This window comes from Vombatus ursinus, unplaced genomic scaffold (genome assembly GCF_900497805.2).
Source record: "Vombatus ursinus unplaced genomic scaffold, bare-nosed wombat genome assembly UNPS02014818.1, whole genome shotgun sequence".
Taxonomy (NCBI): Eukaryota; Metazoa; Chordata; class Mammalia; order Diprotodontia; family Vombatidae; genus Vombatus; species Vombatus ursinus.
The window spans coordinates 48761434-48783078 of record NW_020954596.1 but is presented as its reverse complement, the minus strand read 5'-3'; the positions used below and the strand labels follow the sequence as shown (position 1 = coordinate 48783078).

Genomic DNA, 21645 nt, shown 5'->3' with positions numbered 1-21645 from the left:
CCCATGAGTTTTTCATGCTTGACAACATCTATAGGTCTGCTTTCAGAGATTTCTCTTTTCACCTATTCTATGCTAGCGATGCAGAGTGAAAACTCCTCCCACCCCAACATTAGCTGAGAAAGAGTTTGAAGGCTTAGCAGAGTTTGAACGTTTCATTCAAACTCTACTGCAGAGAGCTCAGCTCCAATAGCTGGCCACATAGCCCCAATGCCAAAGGCACACTTACCTAAAAGACTTTTACAGAGAACTCACAAAAGACAAGCAGTCACGTTGTGGTCAGAAGACAAAGCACAAGGACACTCTCAAAGTCTCTCTTAAGAACTTTAGTAACAACTGTGAGACAATGCTACAATGTTTATCTGATGACAGTAACAGTATATGTGTAGTTATTTCAATAAATGCAGTAAAAAATTTTCCTACATGAACTACTTCTGCCTCCCTTATACCACTACCATCATCCTCCCCGAATCCCCTCCCCAGACACACACATACATATATATACTCACATTTTTTAATTTTTGCTTTGAAACAGAAATTGTTGCCACCATAAAGGCTCTGAGAAAGCAATTTGCCCATTTCAGGTAAACAAAGAGTTAATCTCTAAACAACTGAGGAACTCTATTTTAAAAATAGGATAAGTGTTTACTTATAAATTATTTCTCTCCTTCACTTGCTTTGGTAGTTAGTAGCGATAGCTTTTAAGAGTGGTTGGTTAAAACAGCTAGAGAAATAAGTGCCTCCATAAAGTCAAGTAAAGGCAGCATACTTAAAGTTGAGTTAAGAGTGGCTAACTTCTCAGCCTTCTGGGGCTCTTTCACTAGGGTGAGGAAATTAAATTCTTGAAAATGGCGTTCATTTGTAAAATTTCTGGCCCTCACTCTACCTCTCCACTTTTGGAGGCAAAATATCTACAAAAAGAATCACCTGAATATGAGGTTTAATTTCTGCCTTACTATTTAAACTTGTACCATTCAAGGGCAAGTTTTCCTAAATTTCATTCAAAATTGATACTCAGCAACTGGTAACTTAATGAATTGTTAACAAGCAATAAGATACAAATAGATTTTTTTTCAAACTCTTAGAAGAAAATAGCCCTAAATTACAGATAGTATTATCAACATCAAATAACAAGTGGTAATGGGTACATAGACAACAACTCATTTCCACTCCAAAGTTTTGCTGCAATATTAATTCTACTCAGCTAAAGACCCTTAAAAATCAACCACCTCTTTTTCTACTTCCAGATCTATTTATGCATATATTTTAAAGCTCTGATCAATACAGAAAGCTTAGAAAAGGAAAAAGAAAAAAATAGGAAGGAAATAAGACAGTAACAGATATATTTAACCCAGGACACAGTCAGAGATGAGTTTTTGGACAAGTCGAAATGACCAGCAAATAATTTTCAGGTGTTGCTTTAGAATCCTAACAGAAATTCTTAACTTCATCATAACACAGGGAGTAAAAGTATGGCACCTGTTTCAACTAGGTAGCAAGAATACTCTTAATTTCCTATGTAGTCTGAAGCTTAAAACAAATTCCACAAGTCAATGACCCATAACAATAGGACAAGTTCTGAACAGGCTTTTTACATGATTGGGAGGGTGAAGAAGTAAGACAGTTTGTGGTGTTTCTATATTCCAATGAACATCTTCCCTAAGATATAAAGATAATGAACTACATTAGACATCAAGTTGTGCAGTTAGGTAGAAATCAGAGAATGTTATTTTGGCACAGATGCTGTACCAGTAAAAATATGTATAGCCCAAATTATGTGATCTGAGTTTTTCATGCTTGACAACATCTATAGGTCTGCTTTCAGAGATTTCTCTTTTCACCTATTCTATGCTAGTGATGCAGAGTGAAAACTCCTCCCACCCCAACATTAGCTGAGAAAGAGTTTGAATGCTTAGCAGAGAGCACAACTCCAACAGCTCGCCACATAGCCCCAATGCCAAAAGCACACTTACCTAAAAGACTTTTACAGAGAACTCACAAAAGACAAGCAGTCACGTTGTGGTCAGAAGACAAAGCACAAGGACACTCAAGGTCTCTCTTAAGAACTTTAATAACAACTGTGAGACAATGCTACAAGACCACCCAGCATGTTGTGTGGAAGTGAAAGTACTCCATGAGCAAAACAGAATCTCAGAACAAAGGAAACTCAAGTTGTGCAAATCCAGAGCCATCTCCTTTCCAAATGTTCTATTAGACTACTTGTGCCTGACCTGTGTCCAGAGCCTTTCAAATTCATAATGTACTGATCAGGCATAGCCCATCACACTGTACCCTGACACCAACATTGTGATGTCATTGTTCTTTGAAAATGAAGGATGAACAACCACAGCTGAGAAAGAGGTTGCCAGGACTGCAAGATAATCCTCAAAGAAGAAGAAAGAACTCAAAGTGTGACAATACAATAGATTTAGAGCCAAGATAACTCTAAATCTATTGATCTAATGATCATAAGAGATCATCCAATTCAACCTCCTCATTTTACAGATGAGAAAATTGAGGTCTAGAGAAGTGATGTGACTTTCTCAAGATTAAAAACGTAGTAAGGAGCAGACACAAGATTTAAACCCAGGTCTTCTGACTCCAAATCTATTTCTTTTACCACTGTACCCTGTGGCCTCAGCCCATAAGGTAATGTAAGGAGTTACCCAAAATAATGATGCTGACAGGAGTTATCACAAAAAAGTATCTCTTACCATCAAGTCCAACTTTAGTTTTTTGGATATTTTTCTGATGATAACTCATACTCTTCATTCGATCCAAACAACAGCTCTGTGAAACAGATATTATTACTAGCCTCATTTTTACAAATGAGGAAACTGAAGTTAAGAAAAGTTAAATGATTTGTCCACAGGCACGTATACTAGTAAAGTGTTTCAGTCAGGATTTGAACTCCATGTCTTTCTGACCCAAAGCCCAATACTCTAACCACTATGCCACCTACTGGTTACTAGTACAAATTAGAAAGAGATCTACAAGGAATAAAAAAAAAAAAAATGTTAAGACACCAGAAGTTTAGGGTCAGAATGCTTTCCAGGAACCAGGAAGAATATGAGCAAAGCCCAAGATGTATTTGGGGGACAATCAGTAATCCAGTCTAACTGAAGCACAGACTACCTAAAAGAGTAGTATGAGATAATGCTAGAAAAGTAGATTGGAGCCTGTCAATGGTGTCAAATGGAATTTTTGTCTTTGTTCAGCAGGCGATGGGAAGCTATTTAAAGTTTGAAAAATGTTGATGGTGAGAGGACATGTTTACAGGAGCAGTAAGAGGTGTGGATTTTGTGCGCAGAGGTAGAACAGATCAGGATTAGGTCCATTTGTGTCCTTATGAGATGGACATCCATGAGAGAAACATACCAAATACAACATTGCTGGTCCATGGTGCAACTTTCAAGCAAATCAACAGGCCTTACTTTTTACCATATTTACACAGCTTCACTGAACACTGTATGTGAGGCAACTAACTAAAAATGGGTTAACAACAATGGCTTGACATTGATTTTTCTTTAAAAGCATATTTTTTCACTATATTAAACAGTATGGTCACATTTCTTTCAGGCAGAGTTCTATCTTCTGGTTTAAAATAAAAAGAAAAACATTACCAGAAAAGCAAATTTAATAAGTTTTCAAAACTAAAACATCTGGGCTAGTGTCTGTTTTTATTTAAGGCAAGTGGACAATGAAAAGTGTGAAAATATCTATGTGAGTCCCTTAGTTGTGAGTTTATTTGGGTTCCTACTGTTAATACCCTCACTGATCTTCCAAAGACAGTGTAATAAATATTCTAAAAACAAAATCCAACAACTAGCTTCAAGAGAAGTAATCAATATCAATTTCAAAATTTAACAGGAACATCTAACACTTTAAAAATTAACATGGCATGAAAATCTGATAGGTAGCAAATGTAATTAGTATGTATTCAAACTTTCAAATTTGATTTTATGCCACAAATTTAAGTTTCCTTCAATACAGGTCTATAAACTAAGCCAAATGTGTGTAGATATAATTATAAAATAAATACAACTAATTAAACTACAGTCACTATGTAGTATGAAATAAAAGTTCAAAAAGCAAGACCTTATATTCTCAATATAGACAAAACATCTTACCTACTAAACTGCAAATTTAAAAATATCCAAAATTATTACCACTCAAAATGAAGAGTAATTTTTTACATCTACATATTTTTAAGCTAATTACAGGTGTCATTTATTTCTTCAAAATCAGTGCTCACATTCAAAACACTGAACAAAATGATCCTTTAAAGACCCTATGGGAATACCAAAAGCTCTTTTCATATTTCAACAGCTTTAATTTTTTAAAAATGAATCTACATTGGAAGAAAATCTGTTCACAAAGTCTTGGATTCCAGGGTGAAAATCTCACTAAAAAGGTCACCTTTTTCCCATTAATCATTCCTTGAATTCCATATCAATGTCATTGAAAATAAACATTAACAGCAAAAAAAAAGTTCATGGTTTTATGACTGCCTTGCTATCAACAATGTGAATAAAACTAGTAAATTCTGATGGATAACTCGGGGCTGGCAGAGGACCTACCTTACATCTCATTCCATTAATTTTGTTACTATTTCTTTAAAAAACATTTTTGAAATGATGTGATAAGAATAGGTCTAGAAATCAAAGTCAGACGAAACCTTAATAAATAAGAAACTGAAAAGACTATATCAATTAGATTTCCAAACTCAGAAGAAAAAAATCTGGACAAACCTTTCACAAGATAAGTTAAGAATTCTTACTATAAAAATGTTCTTTTACAACTACAAAGGCTCCTGAAATGCAAAATGCCTTTGATATCAGCTGATATTCTTATTAAAGACTCATATCAACAAACTTTGAAGAGAGAACAAAACCCAAAGCACTGAAAGAATATTAACTTGACCAGACATTCAAAATTTTGTCACCATGAGAAACAAAATACATGAATTAAGTTAGGAGTCCTCCTCTAATAAGCATAGTTGGTGTTAGAATCCTTTTACAGAGCTTGACCTACTAAAAATAAATGAAAATAAATGATGGAAACTGTTTTCATCCAAGATTAAATGGTGAGACCCTTCCCTATAAATGTCCTTTTCTACCGACTTCGGAGAAGGAGGAAAAAGAAGGGAACGCTTGCTTTCAGATGTGTATGGATGGAGTGCAGTTCCCAAAAGATAACTTGACCCAGTCATCTATGGGTTTTTTTCTGGACACACCAAGAGAGTTTTCCCTTTCTAATTTTACCACTCTCAAACAAACTCTCATGGGGATATGGAGTACATAGGAATAGTTGTATTCATTCAGTTACGCATAAACAAGTATTTGTAGCAACTCTGAATTCAAATCCTTAGATACTATGGTGATAAGTCAGTCATCTTTAAAAGGGTCAAAGAAACCAGTATTAGAAATGGTAGGGTGTACTTAGTAACTAGGAAATGGAAAAGGAAGCATTAAATCCATATTAAGTACTGTACAACTTTGCTATACAAAATCTATTTTTAAAATAGCAATCCGATGTGTTAACACAAAGAAAACCTATCCTTTTACTATGATTACTCAGATCAGGCCCTGAAGCACCTCCATTTCATTAAAGTTAGAATCAGCTAAGTCTGTAGCAGTGCAGACACCTACCATTCTGAAGAGCGCAATGGTTTCTGCACTGTACCACAAAAATACACAGTCATTCCTCCATTCATTTTGGCACTTGAACAAACATATAGGTCAAAGTTCATACACATGCTCTGTAGAAAAGATTCATGTGGAATACTAACAGTACACAAACATCCCAATTGTATAAAGTAACTAGTAATTTTTTTTTCTAAAACACAAGATACTATGTCTACCTGGAAAGATGTGGCATTTTCTTTTTTCATGATCACTGTAGACTCAATAAGTTTTTAGGTCTAATGTCAACCTGATATGATTTACTCTTCATCATTTATACAGAACACTAAATTTCAAAAGTAACACTCCTTATTATCAAAGTACCATAATAGCAAGACATTTAAAAGAGATCATGATCATAATGTAATCAAATTAAATATTCTGCTTCTATTTTAGGGAAGATATATATAAATTTCCAATTAAACAATTCCATACTTTAATTATCATGATAATAAATAATGCACTATCTATATCTCTTAAGTGTGGGAAAACTGTTCAGAGATCAGCATTGTTTGAATTACATGACAAACCTTAATAACATCACCAGACTGTTACATATATGCAGCACTAACAGGGTGTGCACGTATCTAGAAGAAACAGGAAGAAAATTTGTCCAACTGTAAATTTTTAATCATTCTTTGAACAGTAAATGATAATTAAATCACCTATCATTCTTGTTCAGAAGGCAGTCGGTGAACTTTCATATTTTCAAATGCTCTTTTTCAAGGGTATTATACAAGTTAACTAGAAGGGACATAAGTTTGGTATATAACTTAAGTCATCAAGCAATGTCTTAAGAGCCATTGTCTATCGACCTTTAAAGATCATATAAAAACATAGTACTGTAATCTGTTCTCACCAACCACTGTCATTGGCTAAAAATATTAAATTCAACCAAAAACTGCCCTTCCTCAGACAAAACACTTGAGGGGTCAATGAAGGGGTCCATTCCTGAGAGACCTGGAATTAATCATTTATTTCAGCGGAAAAAAAATCTCTTCACTCCACTAGGACACTAAACCACCATGTTGTCCAGTCTCTTCCCTGCCTACCTTTCATCCAATGCATCTAAGAAGAAATCACCCTAAGTATCTTCCTTCCTTCTTTCATCAATGCCCAGGGATCTTTCCAAAGGAAAAATGGGGGAAAGCTCATAGCACAGGACCTCCCCGAACCCCCATCCCCCAAGGCCCCGAGCAGACCTGCTCGCAGTCCGATTCTCTTCCCACCTTTCCCCTTCCCCCAACCCACTTCCCGAGGTTTCTCGGCCTCGGCCTGCTCCCTCCCGGCGCCGCCGCAGCCACACTTCCTGCAGCAGCGGCCACGGCCTCGGGGCTCGGGCTCGCCGACCGGCGCAGCCCCTTCCCCACGCCGTCCCCCCCAAACCTAGCCTCGCCTTCCGCCGCCCTCCCGCCGGTGACACCGCCAAACAGGGGCCCGGGGCGGGGGGTGGAGAAGGGCTGGAGGAGGAGAGCACCAGGCGCAGAGGGGACCGGGCACGCGGGGGGCCGCCCGGGGGGGGAGGGGAACGCCCGGGAGTGCCGGAGGGTCGAGGAGGTCGTGCCCGGGAAGGGAGCGCTTGGCCTCGGGATGAGGCGGGGGACGGCCGGGGAGTTCATTCCTGACCTCCTCGCTCTTCAGCACCTCCTTGAACTCTCGCTTGATTCGCTGCACCGCAATGTTGGCCATGTCTCCTCCCGCAGCCGTTTCGCACCCCCCGCCTCCGCCGCCGCCACGACCGCCGCCGCCGCCGCCACCTCCTCCGCCGCCGCCTCCTCCCTCAGCGATTCAGAGCAGAGCCGGGGAGCCGCGCCGCCACCGCCGCTCTCTCCTCACAGTGGACTCACCTCCTCGCCCGGCCACCAAAATGGCGCTGGGGCCGCGCATGCGCATGGCGATCGCCCAGCCGGGCGGCGCAGCGGCTCTCCTTGTGAGCCCCCAGGAAGCTTCTAAGCCGCGAGCCCGCCAGCCGGCCACGAGCTTTGGCCTGTGCTCCGCCGCGTGCGTGGGGTGGTCCCGGGCTTCCGTGGCGCGCGCGCGTGCACCTCCCCTTCACCCTCCCCCCTCCCTCCAAACTCGCGGAGGGGGGTCACCTGGCGGGATCCCTAGGTTGAGACCATTCAAGCCTCGCCCCTTTCTTTTAAACCCTTCCGCTGGCTCTTAGGCCGGCTCTTAGGCCAGCTCCTAGGCTCCTGGCCGCCTCCCGGACTTTGATGGGGTACTTCGAGGCAGCGACCCCGCTGAAGGGAAGCCGGCGCGACCCGGATCAGTGCACCATGGGGACCCCCTTCCCCCCAAATGCTTCTCAGCCCATCCCGACACACTCCCTGCAACCAGCTGGGCGGGGGTGGGGTTGGGGGCTGGGTGGGGGCTGGGAGACACGGAGAGGCTTTCCAGAGGAGAGAGAAAAAGAACCACCGCAGATCTCAAACCTTTTCTAAAGTGGGGCCCACCCCAAAATCGCGGCCGTCATTTTTTTTTTTTTTTTGAGGATAAAATCGACAGAGCCCTAACAGGGAATTACGTTCTCCTCCCTACCGCCACCCCCACCACCTATCACAAAAGAGTGCTGACGAGGCGCTCAGGGAGTGCTGGCCCCGGCCAGCCCGTCTGCAGAGCAGCCGAGAAGCCACGACGCAAAGCCCGTAGCGGCCTGGAAGGCCAGGCCAACCCGGCCGTGCGGGTCGAGGCGGCGGCTCCCCTCGTTGCGCGCCTGCGAGCTACGCTATGCGGGATTCTCTGGCCCAGTAGGGGCTCGCCTTGGGCTGCTGCTAAGCAGGCGCAAGGACCCAGGCTGGGAGCGGGAAGATGGGATAGGAGCCCCGTGGGTCCTAAGTTGGGAGGGAGTTTACGAAGCAGCCGCAGAAAGCCTGAGAAGGAGGCTTCGGCTCCCCAGGCAAGAGCTAAGGAAGATTGGAGGCCAGGGCGGAAAGAAGTGTTAACTCCCTTCGCGTATGAACCCGGCTTTGGAAAGATTAGAGAGGCTGGGGCTGGGGAGAAGTTTATCTAGACTCCAGTAACCTCGTCTTCTTTGGGTGGAAGGCTTATCTCCAAAGAACCCGAGAAAGATACACAGTATCATAGATGTGGTTTTACACAATGTGCCAAATAGAACAAGATGTAGCCATAACCGCTACAAAAAAAAAATGCGGCAACAGAAAGGGAAACGAAAAAAACGCCCAAAAAGATAGTTTCCCAGCTGACCGTCTAACGTCAGAGATCAAGGGCTTCCAGCAGAGCCCCCTCGTGGTCCAGAAGGGAGCCGAAATGTGTTTTGTGGGTCACGGTGCGTGAACAGCCAACGTGAGGCGAGTACACGGAAGTTGGGTTTTTTTGTTGTTGGTTTGCGTGTGCTTTGGGTTTTTTTTTTTACTTTGTTACGCAATCTTCTGCGTCTGTGCCTGGACCAATTTTGATCCAAGGATCTTGGGGTTTACACGCTATCAAATGGGCCTTAGGTCTCAGTCCTTTGGCACGTCTTCAATTCAGTCCCTATGTCAAATCCCCAGATTCCCAACATGAATGAAATTCACAGAATACCAATAGTTCTTTACCAGAACTTTAGATTTTTCTGCAAAGCTATCAGGCAACGACACACAGACCCTTCTAAAAATATTATAGTTTGCCAAGGTGATCTGCTTCTCCTAAGAGTTACCTACCAACCCTTCTTAAGCTCAGGTAACATTTTTCTTTTCTCTTAGTAAGGTAGCATGAATTATCTTGTGTTGTTAGCCAATGTGGTATAACATACTTATTAAACTTGCACCAGGGCAAGGGTCGGCATCTTATTTAATGCTGAATTTCCCAAACATCCACCCTCTTAATCTCTTAATGGGAAAATAAATGACTATTGCCCTTAGTTTTTCAAAAATCCCCTCTAGGGCAATGGATCACAGATTGCAAGCTGGGAAAATCTAGTCCAACCCACTCATTTTGCAGATGAAGAAACTGAGGCCCAGAGGTGAAGAGGCTCACCCAAAATCACTCAAGGAGTAAATGGCAAAATTGAGTCTTCAGCCCTCATCCTCAGATGCCAGACCCAATCGCATTCTATAATAGGCACTTAATAATTATTTATTGAATTGAATTTTTAAGTGAGCTTTACTTATAATTTTAAGGGCTTAGATTTCACAGGATTTACCATCTTGTGCTATTGTTACAGATGAGGGGGAGGGTTTGGATTGAAAAACGAGTTTTCAAATAGCTTGAGGAAGAGGGTACTGTGGTAACTTTTGTTACCACTTAAAGGTCTGTTTGTTTGGGGTTGTGTTTTGTTTCGTTTTTGTTGTTTTTTTTTTGATACATTTTATTTTGATTTAACAGAAACTTCCTAACAAACCATCCTCCAATCCCTCCCTCTCTTCTCCAGTACAGTTCCAGGAAATAGTTAAGCAAAATTGTCTTATAGAATATTAAAAGTTTTGACTCAGGCCAAATTAAGTACCATAAGGTAATAAAGTATGATTCCCTTCTACTGGCACAAGTATCTTCCACTATTTTAGAATACTAGAAGAAAATAGTCATTATTTTCCCATTAAAGAGGAAATAAATATCTAAGATTCCTTTCTTCACTCTTTCATTGATCTTGCTGCTGCTGTTACTGCTCAATCAGTAAACATGTATTAAGTGCCTACCATGGGTCAGGCAATGTGCTAAGGGCTGGGCATACAAAAAGGCAAAAGACGGTCTCTGCCTTTAAGGAATTAACAATCTAACTGCCTATCTTTGCAGAAGTTTTTTATTCATCCCGCAGAAAAATTCTTTTTTCCCTTCAGTCTTTTCCTGACAAAGGACATGTGGTATTTTGCCAGATTCTTTAGACTTCTTTCTCTTACTTTGCTTTTGCTTCTAGCCCCCTCATTTGATTCTCTTTGAAAAATCACTTTTCTTCAAAACATTGAACTTGGAGATAATTTTACTTTCACTGCACTGACTGACCTCTACCCTTGGCATACTGTTAGCTTCCTATGGCAGCTGGAATGGGAAGCTCCAGTTGCAGGAGGAGAAGGCTACATTTAGTTCCATACAAACTTCTAAACTTAGCTCCAGGCCAGTGGGGCACCAGAGAATTGATCATGATGTGTGCTGCATTATTCCAGGCTCAGAATGCATTAGAAATCTGACCAATGTGGTTTTTAAAAGTTTTGCAGAGTGAAGCAGAAACGTTACAAGGCCAGTTTTGCTAGTGCAGGCTCCCAGCAGAGCTATAATGGCAATCATTATCAAGGTAGTAGAAAATGGGCATGTCTCTGAGCAAATTCAGAGTGCTTGGAATTCAATTCATTTCACTGTTTTTTGTATTGGACATTAATAATAATGTGGATTCTAATAAGTTAACCTCTTACTGTATTTTTTAATTTGGCTTTAGGAAATGGGTTACTGTAAGTTGAAATAGCTTAAAATAGTATTTACTAATATAACTTTCAACACTTTTATATACTTGATTAAGCAAGACCGACAGAGCCCAGGATCCTGAACCCAAGAACCTAGCAAATAGCAGTGTACTCCAGTCTACTGTGTACTCCAAGCCCACTGGACCTACATACCGCCCAACCCCCATAGCCATCACAAGGAGATGAATCATTATGGAAAAGAGGTCCACCTTTCCTCATCACCAACAGCATCTGGCAGATAGGCTCAGGAATGGCAACACCCCCACCCTAACCTCGGCCTCACAGTCATCCTCTAGTGAGGTGGCTCCTCTGAAGAAGGGACCAGTCATCTCCACCAACTGCCAACCAGCTTCCACACACACACAGGACAGGCAAGCCAGACTCAAGAAGCAGCAGGACATGAGCAGAAGAGATAGGAGACAAGCACGTGCTAGGCAAGTCAAGTTTAACTCTCCTGTGTCCTTGGGCTCCTGATGGAAAGAAGCCCAGGACCCTGAACCAAGAGCCTAGGAAATAGTAACTCTTCTAGCAGTATCCAAATGCCATCATCCTAAAAGGCAATTCCTTTGGAGGTGCAACTGCATATGTAGGTGCTATAGCCACATCTTTTAAAGATGGAAAAAAAGGAAGTCCTTGACACTGCCAAATGGTTCAACGTCAGAAATTGATATGATTTTTATCAGTGGAAATGATATTAAAAAGGGGGCACTACAATCTGCTTTGCCGTTGTATCCTAAGGACCATGGGACTTTCCCGTGGGACTTGCAGCTGAAACCTTCCATATGTGTTTTCTCCCCTATTAGAATGGAGTTCTCTAAGAGCAGGAGCTCTCTTCCTTTTCAACTTGTGTGCCCAGTGCTTTGCACATAGTAAGTATTTAATAAATGCTTTATTCATTTATCCATTTATTCAACTTATGGCAATCTGCCATATTCCTGTTTGGGTCTTATGTAGTGAAGAGGAATCAGTTCATTATTTCAGTTGACCTTTTCACATGCAGTTGCGGTTTATTCAAGCTTCAGACTCTTTCTTAGGTGTGTAGTGCTTCATTTAGATCTGAAAGAATTTCCTTTGCATTTCATAGTCTTTGTCTTTTGCCCCTACTTGTAGTCCAAACAGTACCTCCTTTCACCTGAAGACAGCTACCACTTATCCCAATAAGCCTTTTCTTTTCCCGACAAAATATACCTGGTTCCTTCAACCAAAACTGGAATGACCTGACCTAGAGGCCTAGAGACAAGCAGTGAATACCCTCTCACTTGTAAATGTCCATACTAAAATGAAAATATCCTTATCCTCATTTTCCAAGCGAGAATACTTAGAACTAGAGAAGTGACTTGTCCAAACTCACAGGTATAGGACTTCATTCCAGAGTCTCCTGAAAGGTAGTACAATATTCTTTTGATGCTCTGCTTTATCATTTTCCTATCTCATCATGCTCTAGATTTAGCTAGGCTGTAATGTTTATTAAGAAAGCTTTTTTTTATATTATTAAGGAAAATGGACTAATGAATCATTACCCATAGTATATAATGATATCAACTTAGTAGCCATATGACTAAATTCCTCATCTTTAACATCCAGCTTCTCTATTAGATTACCGAAAGATATTGTCCCTCTTTTTCTCAGGCAAGAAATGGAGGGCAGGGTGAGGAAGTTGTTACTGGCCTTAGCAAACTTTTACCAAGTCTCTTCCCCTTTTTGGGGGGGAGGTGTTGTTTTGTTTGTTAATTAGTTTATTTATTTATTTTTAGTTTGCAACATTCATGTTTATAAGATTTTGAGTTCTAAATTTTTCCCCCTCCCTCCCCTTTCCCTCCCCAAGACAGCATGCAATCTGATATAGGCTATACATGTACAATCATTTTAAATATATTTTCACATTAGTCATGTTGGGAAGGAAGAATCAGAAGAAAAGGGGAAAACTACGAGAAAAAAAATGAAAATAGTATGCTTCAATCTGCATTCAGACTCCATAATTCCTTCTCTGGATGTGGATAGCATAATCCATCTTGATTCTTTTGGAATTGTCTTAGATCATTGTATTATTGAGAAGAGTATTTTTGTACATGTGGGTCCTTTTCCCATTTGTATGATCTCTTTGGGATATAGCCCTAGAAGTGCTATTGCTGGGTCAAAGGGTATGCACATTTTTATAGCCCTTTGGGCATAGTTCCAAATTGCTCTCCACAATGGTTGGATCATTTCACACCTCCACCAACAATGCATTAATGTTCCAATTTTCCTACATCTTCTCTAACATTTATCTTTTTCCTGTTTTGTCATGTTAGCCAGTCTGATAGGTATGATGTGGTTTGTCCTTCCTTCTCAAAGAGGACCATGACATCAGGGAGATGATGACATGACTTGCAATTGAATTTAGTTGGAGTGAGTGAGGGCTGTGCAAAGCCACCAACCTCACTTTCTCCTCCAGAGCCATCTGGGTCTATCAGTGAGGAAGACTGGAGATGGCCCAGGATGTAGTGGAGGACCTTGGCCTTTTTAAGCTAAGGTCTCTTCAAGTTCTCACTTTGAGTGAGGCAATGCCCATTCAGTGAATAGGCCTCTTTAAGAAGTGAGTCAAGGGATGTCCCCTTTAATTGAAAAAATAAAATTCAAACTAGGAGGGATACACTCTCAAGGTTGTTGGCCAAAAGAGAAACAGTTGCTGTTTACATTTACTCAGCCTGGAGGACCCAAAAAAATAATTTTTAAGTGGTGCTTGGACTGGGACCTATTGTTATCCAATCAATGAGATCCCCTGTGAATTAGGTCCCTCTTTTATTGTTGTTAGTCTATCAATGCCTATCTCTAGATGGCTCAAAGGAAACACTATTCTCTTAAGGACCAACTAACTTGTGTAAAGGATGGGAATTCCTCAGGACTTGGTTTGTTGCACCATAATAGCTAAAGACTGTGGAGCTTTCTGCAATTCATGAGTGAGTTAAGACTTTTCTCTTTCCTTGAATTTGCAAAATAGATTGGCTTTGGTCAAACCTCGACTGAAAAAAACCATGGTTCCACGAAGGGACAAACCACAACCTGTAAGTAGTCTGAGCTGCCCTTTTGGGGACCCAGCTGGCTGGTTCCAGTTGGGCAACTCCTCCCCTCCCCTCCCTTCCCTTTCCTTTCCCTCCCCTGTCTTTCCCTTACCTGAGGGTGTTCTGCCCAAAGGAAGGTAAATTTTGAAGCCCTAAAACCTACCAATTTAACTTGTTCACTGGCTAGATTTCTTTCTCAAAAACCAAGCCTTAAACCCAGTTCACTCTGCCCTGCCCAAGTATCACTTAATGGTTAGTTTTGGGGCCTGGTAAGGATGGGAGCTAGACCCCAAAAAGGAAAAACCCTGGACTTTCCCACATGGCCAAATCTCTGGAGTTTGCCTGAGGCTACAATCCCATCAATTGGCCTTTCGTTGTGGCTATGCTCAATCTCCCAATTCTGTTACCCTCCCTATGGCCCCTGGCCATTTCCCACCCTTAATCCTAGCTAGGGTCCATTCTCCCTTGGTCATGAGGTCCAGGTCCCAGGCTTTCTGTTCATTCCAGCTTACTGGCCACTCCCATTCAGATCTTCCTTTTACCCCTCCTCCAGTCACTCAAACTACTTGGCTATTCCTAGATCCCTCCCACAGTCTTTCTGTATATAAAGTCCATCTTGTCTCCATTAAGTTGCTCAGATTCTTAGAATCTAGCCAATACCTCACAGATTCTCAGATTCCTCAAGAGTCTGGCTAATATGGCAGATCTTTAATAAACCTTGTCTTTGGCTGAAAGAAGGCTTGGGTTGAATTCTTTCAGGCACTACACGCATGTCATGATCTTAGGGTCCCAGCACCCCTAAACCTCTAGACCTCATCAGGCCCTCCTGGCTCAAAGTGAATGTAAATAGTAACTATTTCTCTTCTGGCCAACAACCTTGAAGGTCTTCACCTCCTAGTTTGATTTTTTTTTTAATTGAAGTGGCCATCCCTTGATTCACTTTTTGTTGTTGTTTTTTGCTAGGCAATGGGGTTAAGTGACTTGCCTAGGGTCACACAGCTTGTGTCAAGTATCTGAGGCCAGATTTGAACTCAGGTCCTCCTGATTCCAGGGTTGGTGCTCTATCCATTGTGTCACCAAAAAGCCTGTTCACAGAATGGGCATTGCCATACTCAAAATGAGAACTTGAAAAGACCTTAGCTTAAAAAGGCCAAGGTCCCCCACTGTTTCCTGGGGCCATCTCCAGTTGTCCTGATTGATACCTGACCCCTGGACCCAGATGGCTCTGGAGGAGAAAGTGAGGCTTGTGACTTTGCAGAGCCTTCCCTCACTCAAGTCAAATTCAATTTCCAGTCATGTCATCATCTCCCTGAAGTCATGGTCCTCTTCAAGAAGGAAGGACAAACCATACACAACAATAGGTGTGATGTTGTACCTCAGAGTTCTTTTGATTTCTTTCTCTTAGTGATTTAGAGCATTTTTTCATATGACTATAGATAGCTTTTAACTTCTTCATCTGAAAACTGCTTGTTCATATCCTTTTACCATCTATCAATTAGGGAATGAACCAAGTGTCTTCCTAAGATGACAAAGAATATGTATGGCAAAGCTTAGGTCAGAAAAGTTACTCCATTCTTGTCTTGTTTCTACTTCTTTTAAGAATGATATTTGGGGATGCAGAGCCAAGATGGCAGAGTAAAAGCAGTAACTTGCTTGGGCTCTCCCCCAAACCCCTGCAAATACCTATAAAAAATAGCTCTAAACAAATTCTAAAGCACCAGAACCCACAAAAAGATAGAGTGAAACAAATTTCCAGCAGAAGACAACCTGGATGGTTGATCAGAAAGGTATATCGAGCTGGAATGTGAAAGGAACACAGTTTGGTGTAGGCGTGCAGGCCTCCAAGGACTGAATCACTGGCAGCTGTGGTGGTTTCTAGACTTCTTAACCAATGAACACCAAAGACAACCAAGATCAGTAGGAAAAGTCTATGTCTGTGGTGAGAGAGAAGCCAAGGGTCCCAGCCCCAGTCCCTGAGGGTGTGGCCCAAGGGCAGAGGCTGCTTCCAGGCCTCAGACTGAAGGAAATCAAGTGGCTGATCAGAGGGGAATTGCAGTGATCTCTTTGCTGGTGCCGGATTCTCTTGCTCTGCCCGTGCTTGGATCAGGGTCACAGTTCTGGGTGGTGGTCCTGGGGCAAAGAGGAATGCTGGCATGGTGGAGCTTGTAGTGGTGGGTGGAGAGGAAATCCTCCTCACAGTTCCCAGGCAGAAAAGAGTGGTTGTAGTCATTCATAAACCTGATCATACCACCTTGGAAGAATTGAAAATTTACAGGTTCCTAGAAGTATCTCTGAAAACAACTGCACAAAACCCCCGAAGCTTGGGACAGTACATTCTTCATACTGGAAGCAGACCCTTAACAAAGAGTTTATAACTCAAATAATTGGCTGGGATCATGAATAAACAAAGGTCCAAAAAAAGTCTGACCATACAATTTTCTTTGGTAACAAAGAAGATCAAAACATACAACCAGAAGAAGACAACAAAGTCAAAGCTCCCACATCCAAAGCCTCCAAGAAAAATATAAATTGATCCCAGGCCATGGAAGAGCTCAAAAAGGATTTTGAGAAACAAGTAAGAGAAGTAGAGGAAAAACTGGGAAGAGAAATGGGAGTGATGCAAGAAAATCATGAAAAACAAGTCAACAGCTTGCTAATGGAGACCCAAAAAAATACTGAAGAAAATAACACCATAAAAAAAATAGCCTAACCCAAATGGCAAAAGAGGTCCAAAAAGCCAATGAGGAGAAGAATGCCCTTAAAAGTAAAATTGACCAAATGGAAAAGGAAGTCCAAAAGCTTACTGAAGAAAATACTTCCTTAAAAATTAGAATGGAGCAATTGGAAGCAAGTGACTTTATGAGAAATCAAGGCACTGTAAAACTAATCCAAAAGAATGAAAAAATAGAAAACAATGTGAAATACCTCATTGGAAAAATAACTGACCTAGAAAATAGATCCAGGAGAGAGAATTTAAAAATTATTGGACTATCTGAAAGCCATGATCAAAAAAAGAGCCTAGATATCATCTTTCAAGAAATGATCAAGGAAAACTGCCCTGATATTTTAGAACCAGAGGGCAAAATAGAAATGGAAAGAATCCATTGATCACCTCCTAAAAGAGACCCCCAAAGGAAAACACCTAGGAATATTGTAGCCAAATTCCAGAGTTCCCAGGTCAAGGAGAAAATATTTCAAGCAACCAGAAAGAAACAATTCAAATATTGGGGAAACACAATCAGGATAACAGCAGATTTAGCAGCTTCTACATTAAGGGACTGGAGGGCATGGGATGTAATATTCCAGAGGGCAAAGGAGATAGGATTACAACCAAGAATCACCTACCCAGCAAATCTAAGTCTAATCCTTCAGGGGAAAAAATGGTCATTCAGTGAAATAGAGGACTTTTGAGCATTCTTGATGGAAAGAGATGAATAGAAAATTTGACTTTCAAATACAAGATTCAAGTGAAACATGAAGAGATAAACAGGAAAGAGAAATCATAAGAGATTTATTAAGGTTGAAATGTTTATATTCCTGCATGGAAAGATGTTGTTTGTAACTCATGAGACCATTGTCAGTATTAGGGTAGTTGGAGGGAAAAAATTATATGTATGTATATGTATGTAGATAGATAAATAGAGGGCACAGGGTGAGTTGAAGATGAAGGGGTGATATCTGGAGAATAAAATTAAGGGGTGAGAGAGGATTATACTGGGAGAAGGAGAAAGGGAGAGGTAGAATGGGGTAAATTATTTCACCTAAAACAGACAAGAAAAGACTTTTACAATTGAGGGGAAATGGGGAAAGGTGAGAGGGAATGAGTGAATCTTACTGTCATCAGATTTGGCTTGAGGGAATAACATACACATTCAATTGGGTATGGAAATCTCTTACCCTTCAGGAAAATTGGGGGGGGACAAGAGAACAGGGGGATAATAGAGGGGAGAGCAAATTGGGGGAGGGGGTAATCAGAAGCAAACACGTCTAAGGAGGGAAAGGGTCAAAAGAGAGAATAGGATAAATGGGGGGTAGGATAGGATGAAGGGAATTATACTTAGTTTTTCACAACATGACTACTGTGGAAATGTTTTGCATGACTACACATGTATAACCTGTATCGAGTTACTTGCCTTTTCAATGAGGGTGGGTGGGGAGGGAGGAAGGGAGAAAATTTGGAGCCCAAAGTTTTAAAAACAAAAATTAAAAAAAAATTTGTTTTCATATGCAACTGGGAAATAAGATGCACAGGAAATGGGGTATAGAAATCTATCCTGCCCTACAGGAAAATAGAAGGGGAAGGAGATAAGAGAAGTGTGCCGGTCGGGCCGTACAGTCTCCTAACAGGATCAGGCTGCCGGGGTCATACTCACCAGTCTTCAGAGACCACCCGGATAAACACAGAGACAAGCTGATCAGGAGGTGCAAGCACTCAAACTTTATTCAGAGACCATCACAGCAAGGCCAAGCAGGAAAGCAAGAGCAGGAGCAAGAGAGAGAGCTCCGATCCCTACCGCCCCTTATATACCTTCCTAGCCCCTCCTCCTCAGTCCGCCTACTAGTGATTGGTTGTAGGATCAGATACCAGAAGGGGATGTCTGGGGTTAGCACTGCACCAAGGGAGAGAACGTGACAAAGGAAGCTAGGCCCGGATACCAGAAGGAGACGTCTGGGGTAAGCGCTGCACCTAGGGAGAGGACTAGACAAAGGGAGCTCGTTCTCTGCCGTTCCACTCCCACGTGGCACAGCCCCCTGCCTCAGGAGCACATGCTCCGGCTACTTCCCCGTATCCTGTTCCTACCCCAGTTCACCACAACTCCACATGGCACAGCCCCCTGCCTCGGGAGCGTGAGCTCCGGTTACTTCCCTGTATCCAGTTCCTATCCCAGTTCCACAACTCCTAATATAGTGGGTAGTAACAATAACAGTATAAATGCAGAAAGAGCTATAAATGCCCAATGGGTTATAAGGGAGGGGATGGGGAAAGAGGTATGCTTAATCCAGTCGCTAAGGTGATGAACAATATCATCAGTCTCGTTCTGGTGCCAAGTGTCAGATACATTCCGCACCAGTCTAATTAACACCCTCAAAGTCAGACAATCCCTCACAGAGAAGGGGGGACAGACAGAAGGGAGGGCAGATTAGGGGAAGGGATATACAGAATGCATGCCATCTTGGAGTGGGGGGGAGGGATGAGATGTGGAGAAAATTTGGAACTCAAAATCTTGTGGAAGTGAATGTTGAAAAGTAAAAATAAATTAATTAAAAAAAGAAACATCAGTTCATGGGCCATTTGGTTAATTCAATTTCCAGTGCTATATTGAGAAAACTGATAAAGGTCCAAAAGGAGGTTTTTAGATGGGTACCAAATCAAGAGGTACTTGAAGAACTTACTTGTAACTCCAGGGGAGCTTTGCTAATTATGAAAATCCCTCTAAGATTTCTATAAACATTTGCTTATAGAGTGTCACTCCATAATATGCTACAATTTAAGAAAGGTTTCCTGCATGTAATGCAACCAAAAACATAAACTTTCATTTGGGAGATCCTGCCTCCAGTAAAAGAAGTATGTGTAGGTAATAGAGATCTATAAAACTTTCATTTGTTTGGCAGTATTCCTGATGTATTCCTGAAAGGACCCTATCCTATATAAGGTAAGAAATTTTGCGAAGGCCACGTAGAACCCAGGCTCCATTATAAAAGGGACCATCTCATAAGGAAGGAAGTAATCAATAAACAAGCATCTATTAAGGGTCTCTATGTTATAAGCACTGATGCCAGGTGCTTGGAATACAGAAACAAGAAAGCCATAGTCCCTTCCCCCAAGGAACCTACATCCTAATGGGAGTGATAACATTCATCTGTATAGATGTAAATAGAACATAGATACCAGGCAGGCTCTATGAGGTAAGGTGCTAGCCTCTAGAGGAGTGTGCAAAAAGAGATTCACATTAGCGGGTAAGGGGATGGGGAAAGACTTCACGTAGAAGGGAGTGCTTGAACTGAGCCTTGAAAACTAACAAATCCAAGAGACAGAAGTGAGGAACAAATGCATCCCAGGTATAGGAGATAGTTAATGTGAAGGTACAGAGATAGAAAATAAGGCTATAACCTCTCAAAGGGCCAAAAAAGTTTATAGTGGATATTGAGAAGCAGGGACCAGAGACTGCACCCCTGTGGATAATAGAAATGGACAATTAAAACTGCTCCTTCTGTTTGTGGATGTGAGGACATCCATCAGGGTAAAGCTACATAGGCTGAGGAGACCTGGCTCCTTGGGCACTGACCTGGGACATATTGGTGGTAATGGGGAATGGCAGCCATGTTTCATCTCTACTAGGACAAGGGGTGTATAAAGGTGGAATCTGGCCTCTTGACTTCTCCATTGTGCCTCAAGAACTTCTTCATCCTGTGAGGTCCCTTCAGCTTTGGAACTCATACCTCCTCAGTACACTTTACCCCTGGGGGAGAACAGGGAGCACCTCCCCAAACCTTAATTTAAGGAGGTCAGCCATGCAAACCATCTCTTTAGTTCTCAGCTTGCACTCCTCTGAACTCATCATGGTGAGTATCTTCTCTATGGCCTCAAGTTTTTCAATTTCCATTTTTTGTGTTGTCTTCCCCCTTCCCCTAAGGGCAGGGATTATTTCTTTTTCTTATTTGTATCCCCAACACTTTAATATAGTTCCTGGCACATAGTAGACTCTTAATAAATGTTTATTGACTGACTTATAAAAAAAGCCTAGACATCATCTTTCAAGAAATTATCAAGGAAAACTCCCAGGTCAAGGAGAAAATATTGCAAGCAGCCAGAAAGAAACAATGCAAGTATTCTGGAAACACAATCAGGATAACACAAGATTTAGCAGCTTCTGCATTAAGGTACTGCAGGGCATGGAATATAATATTCCGGAGGGCAAAGGAGATAGGATTACAATCAAAAATCACCTACCCAGAAAAACTGAGCATAATCCTTCAGGGGAAAATATAGACATTCGGTGAAATAGAGGACTTTCAAGCATTCTTGATGAAAAGACCAGAGCTGAATAGAAAATTTGACTTTCAGATACAAGACTGAAGAGAACCATGAAGAGGTAAATAGGAAAGAGAAATCACAAGAGACTTATTAAGGTTGAACTGTTTACATTGTGCATGGAAAGATGATAATTTGTAACTTATAAGACCTTTGTCAGTATTAAAGTAGTTGGAGGGAAAAAAAATAGATAAATAGATAGATAGATAGATAGATAGATAGATAGATAGATAGAGGACACAGGGTAAGTTGAAGGTGAAGGGGTGATATCTGGAGAATAAAATTAAGGGGTGAGAGAGGATTATACTGGCAGAAGGAGAAAGGGAGAGGTAGAATGGGGTAAAATATTTCACCTAAAACAGACAAGAAAAGACTTTTACAATTGAGGGGAAACAGGGAAAGGTGAGAGGGAATGAGTGAATCTTAACTGTCATCGTATTTGGCTTAAGGAGAGAATAACATACACACTCAATTGGGAATGGAAATCTCTTACCCTT

The 21645-nt window shown here is 41.5% G+C and overlaps 1 protein-coding gene across 2 annotated transcripts in view; it reads right to left on the bottom strand.

Moving 5' to 3' along the window:
• UBE2K (ubiquitin conjugating enzyme E2 K) overlaps positions 1-7411 on the bottom strand; it is a 73698-nt gene extending 66287 nt beyond the window's left edge. Inside the window, exon 1 of one of the 2 annotated variants that reach the window (XM_027836397.1) lies at positions 7308-7411. In XM_027836397.1, the coding sequence (XP_027692198.1) occupies positions 7308-7370 (63 nt within the window). In that variant the 5' untranslated portion in view covers positions 7371-7411. The remainder of the gene's footprint in view (positions 1-7307) is intronic. The other variant, XM_027836398.1, reaches the window with a different exon arrangement.
• Positions 7412-21645: the final 14234 nt, after the last annotated feature.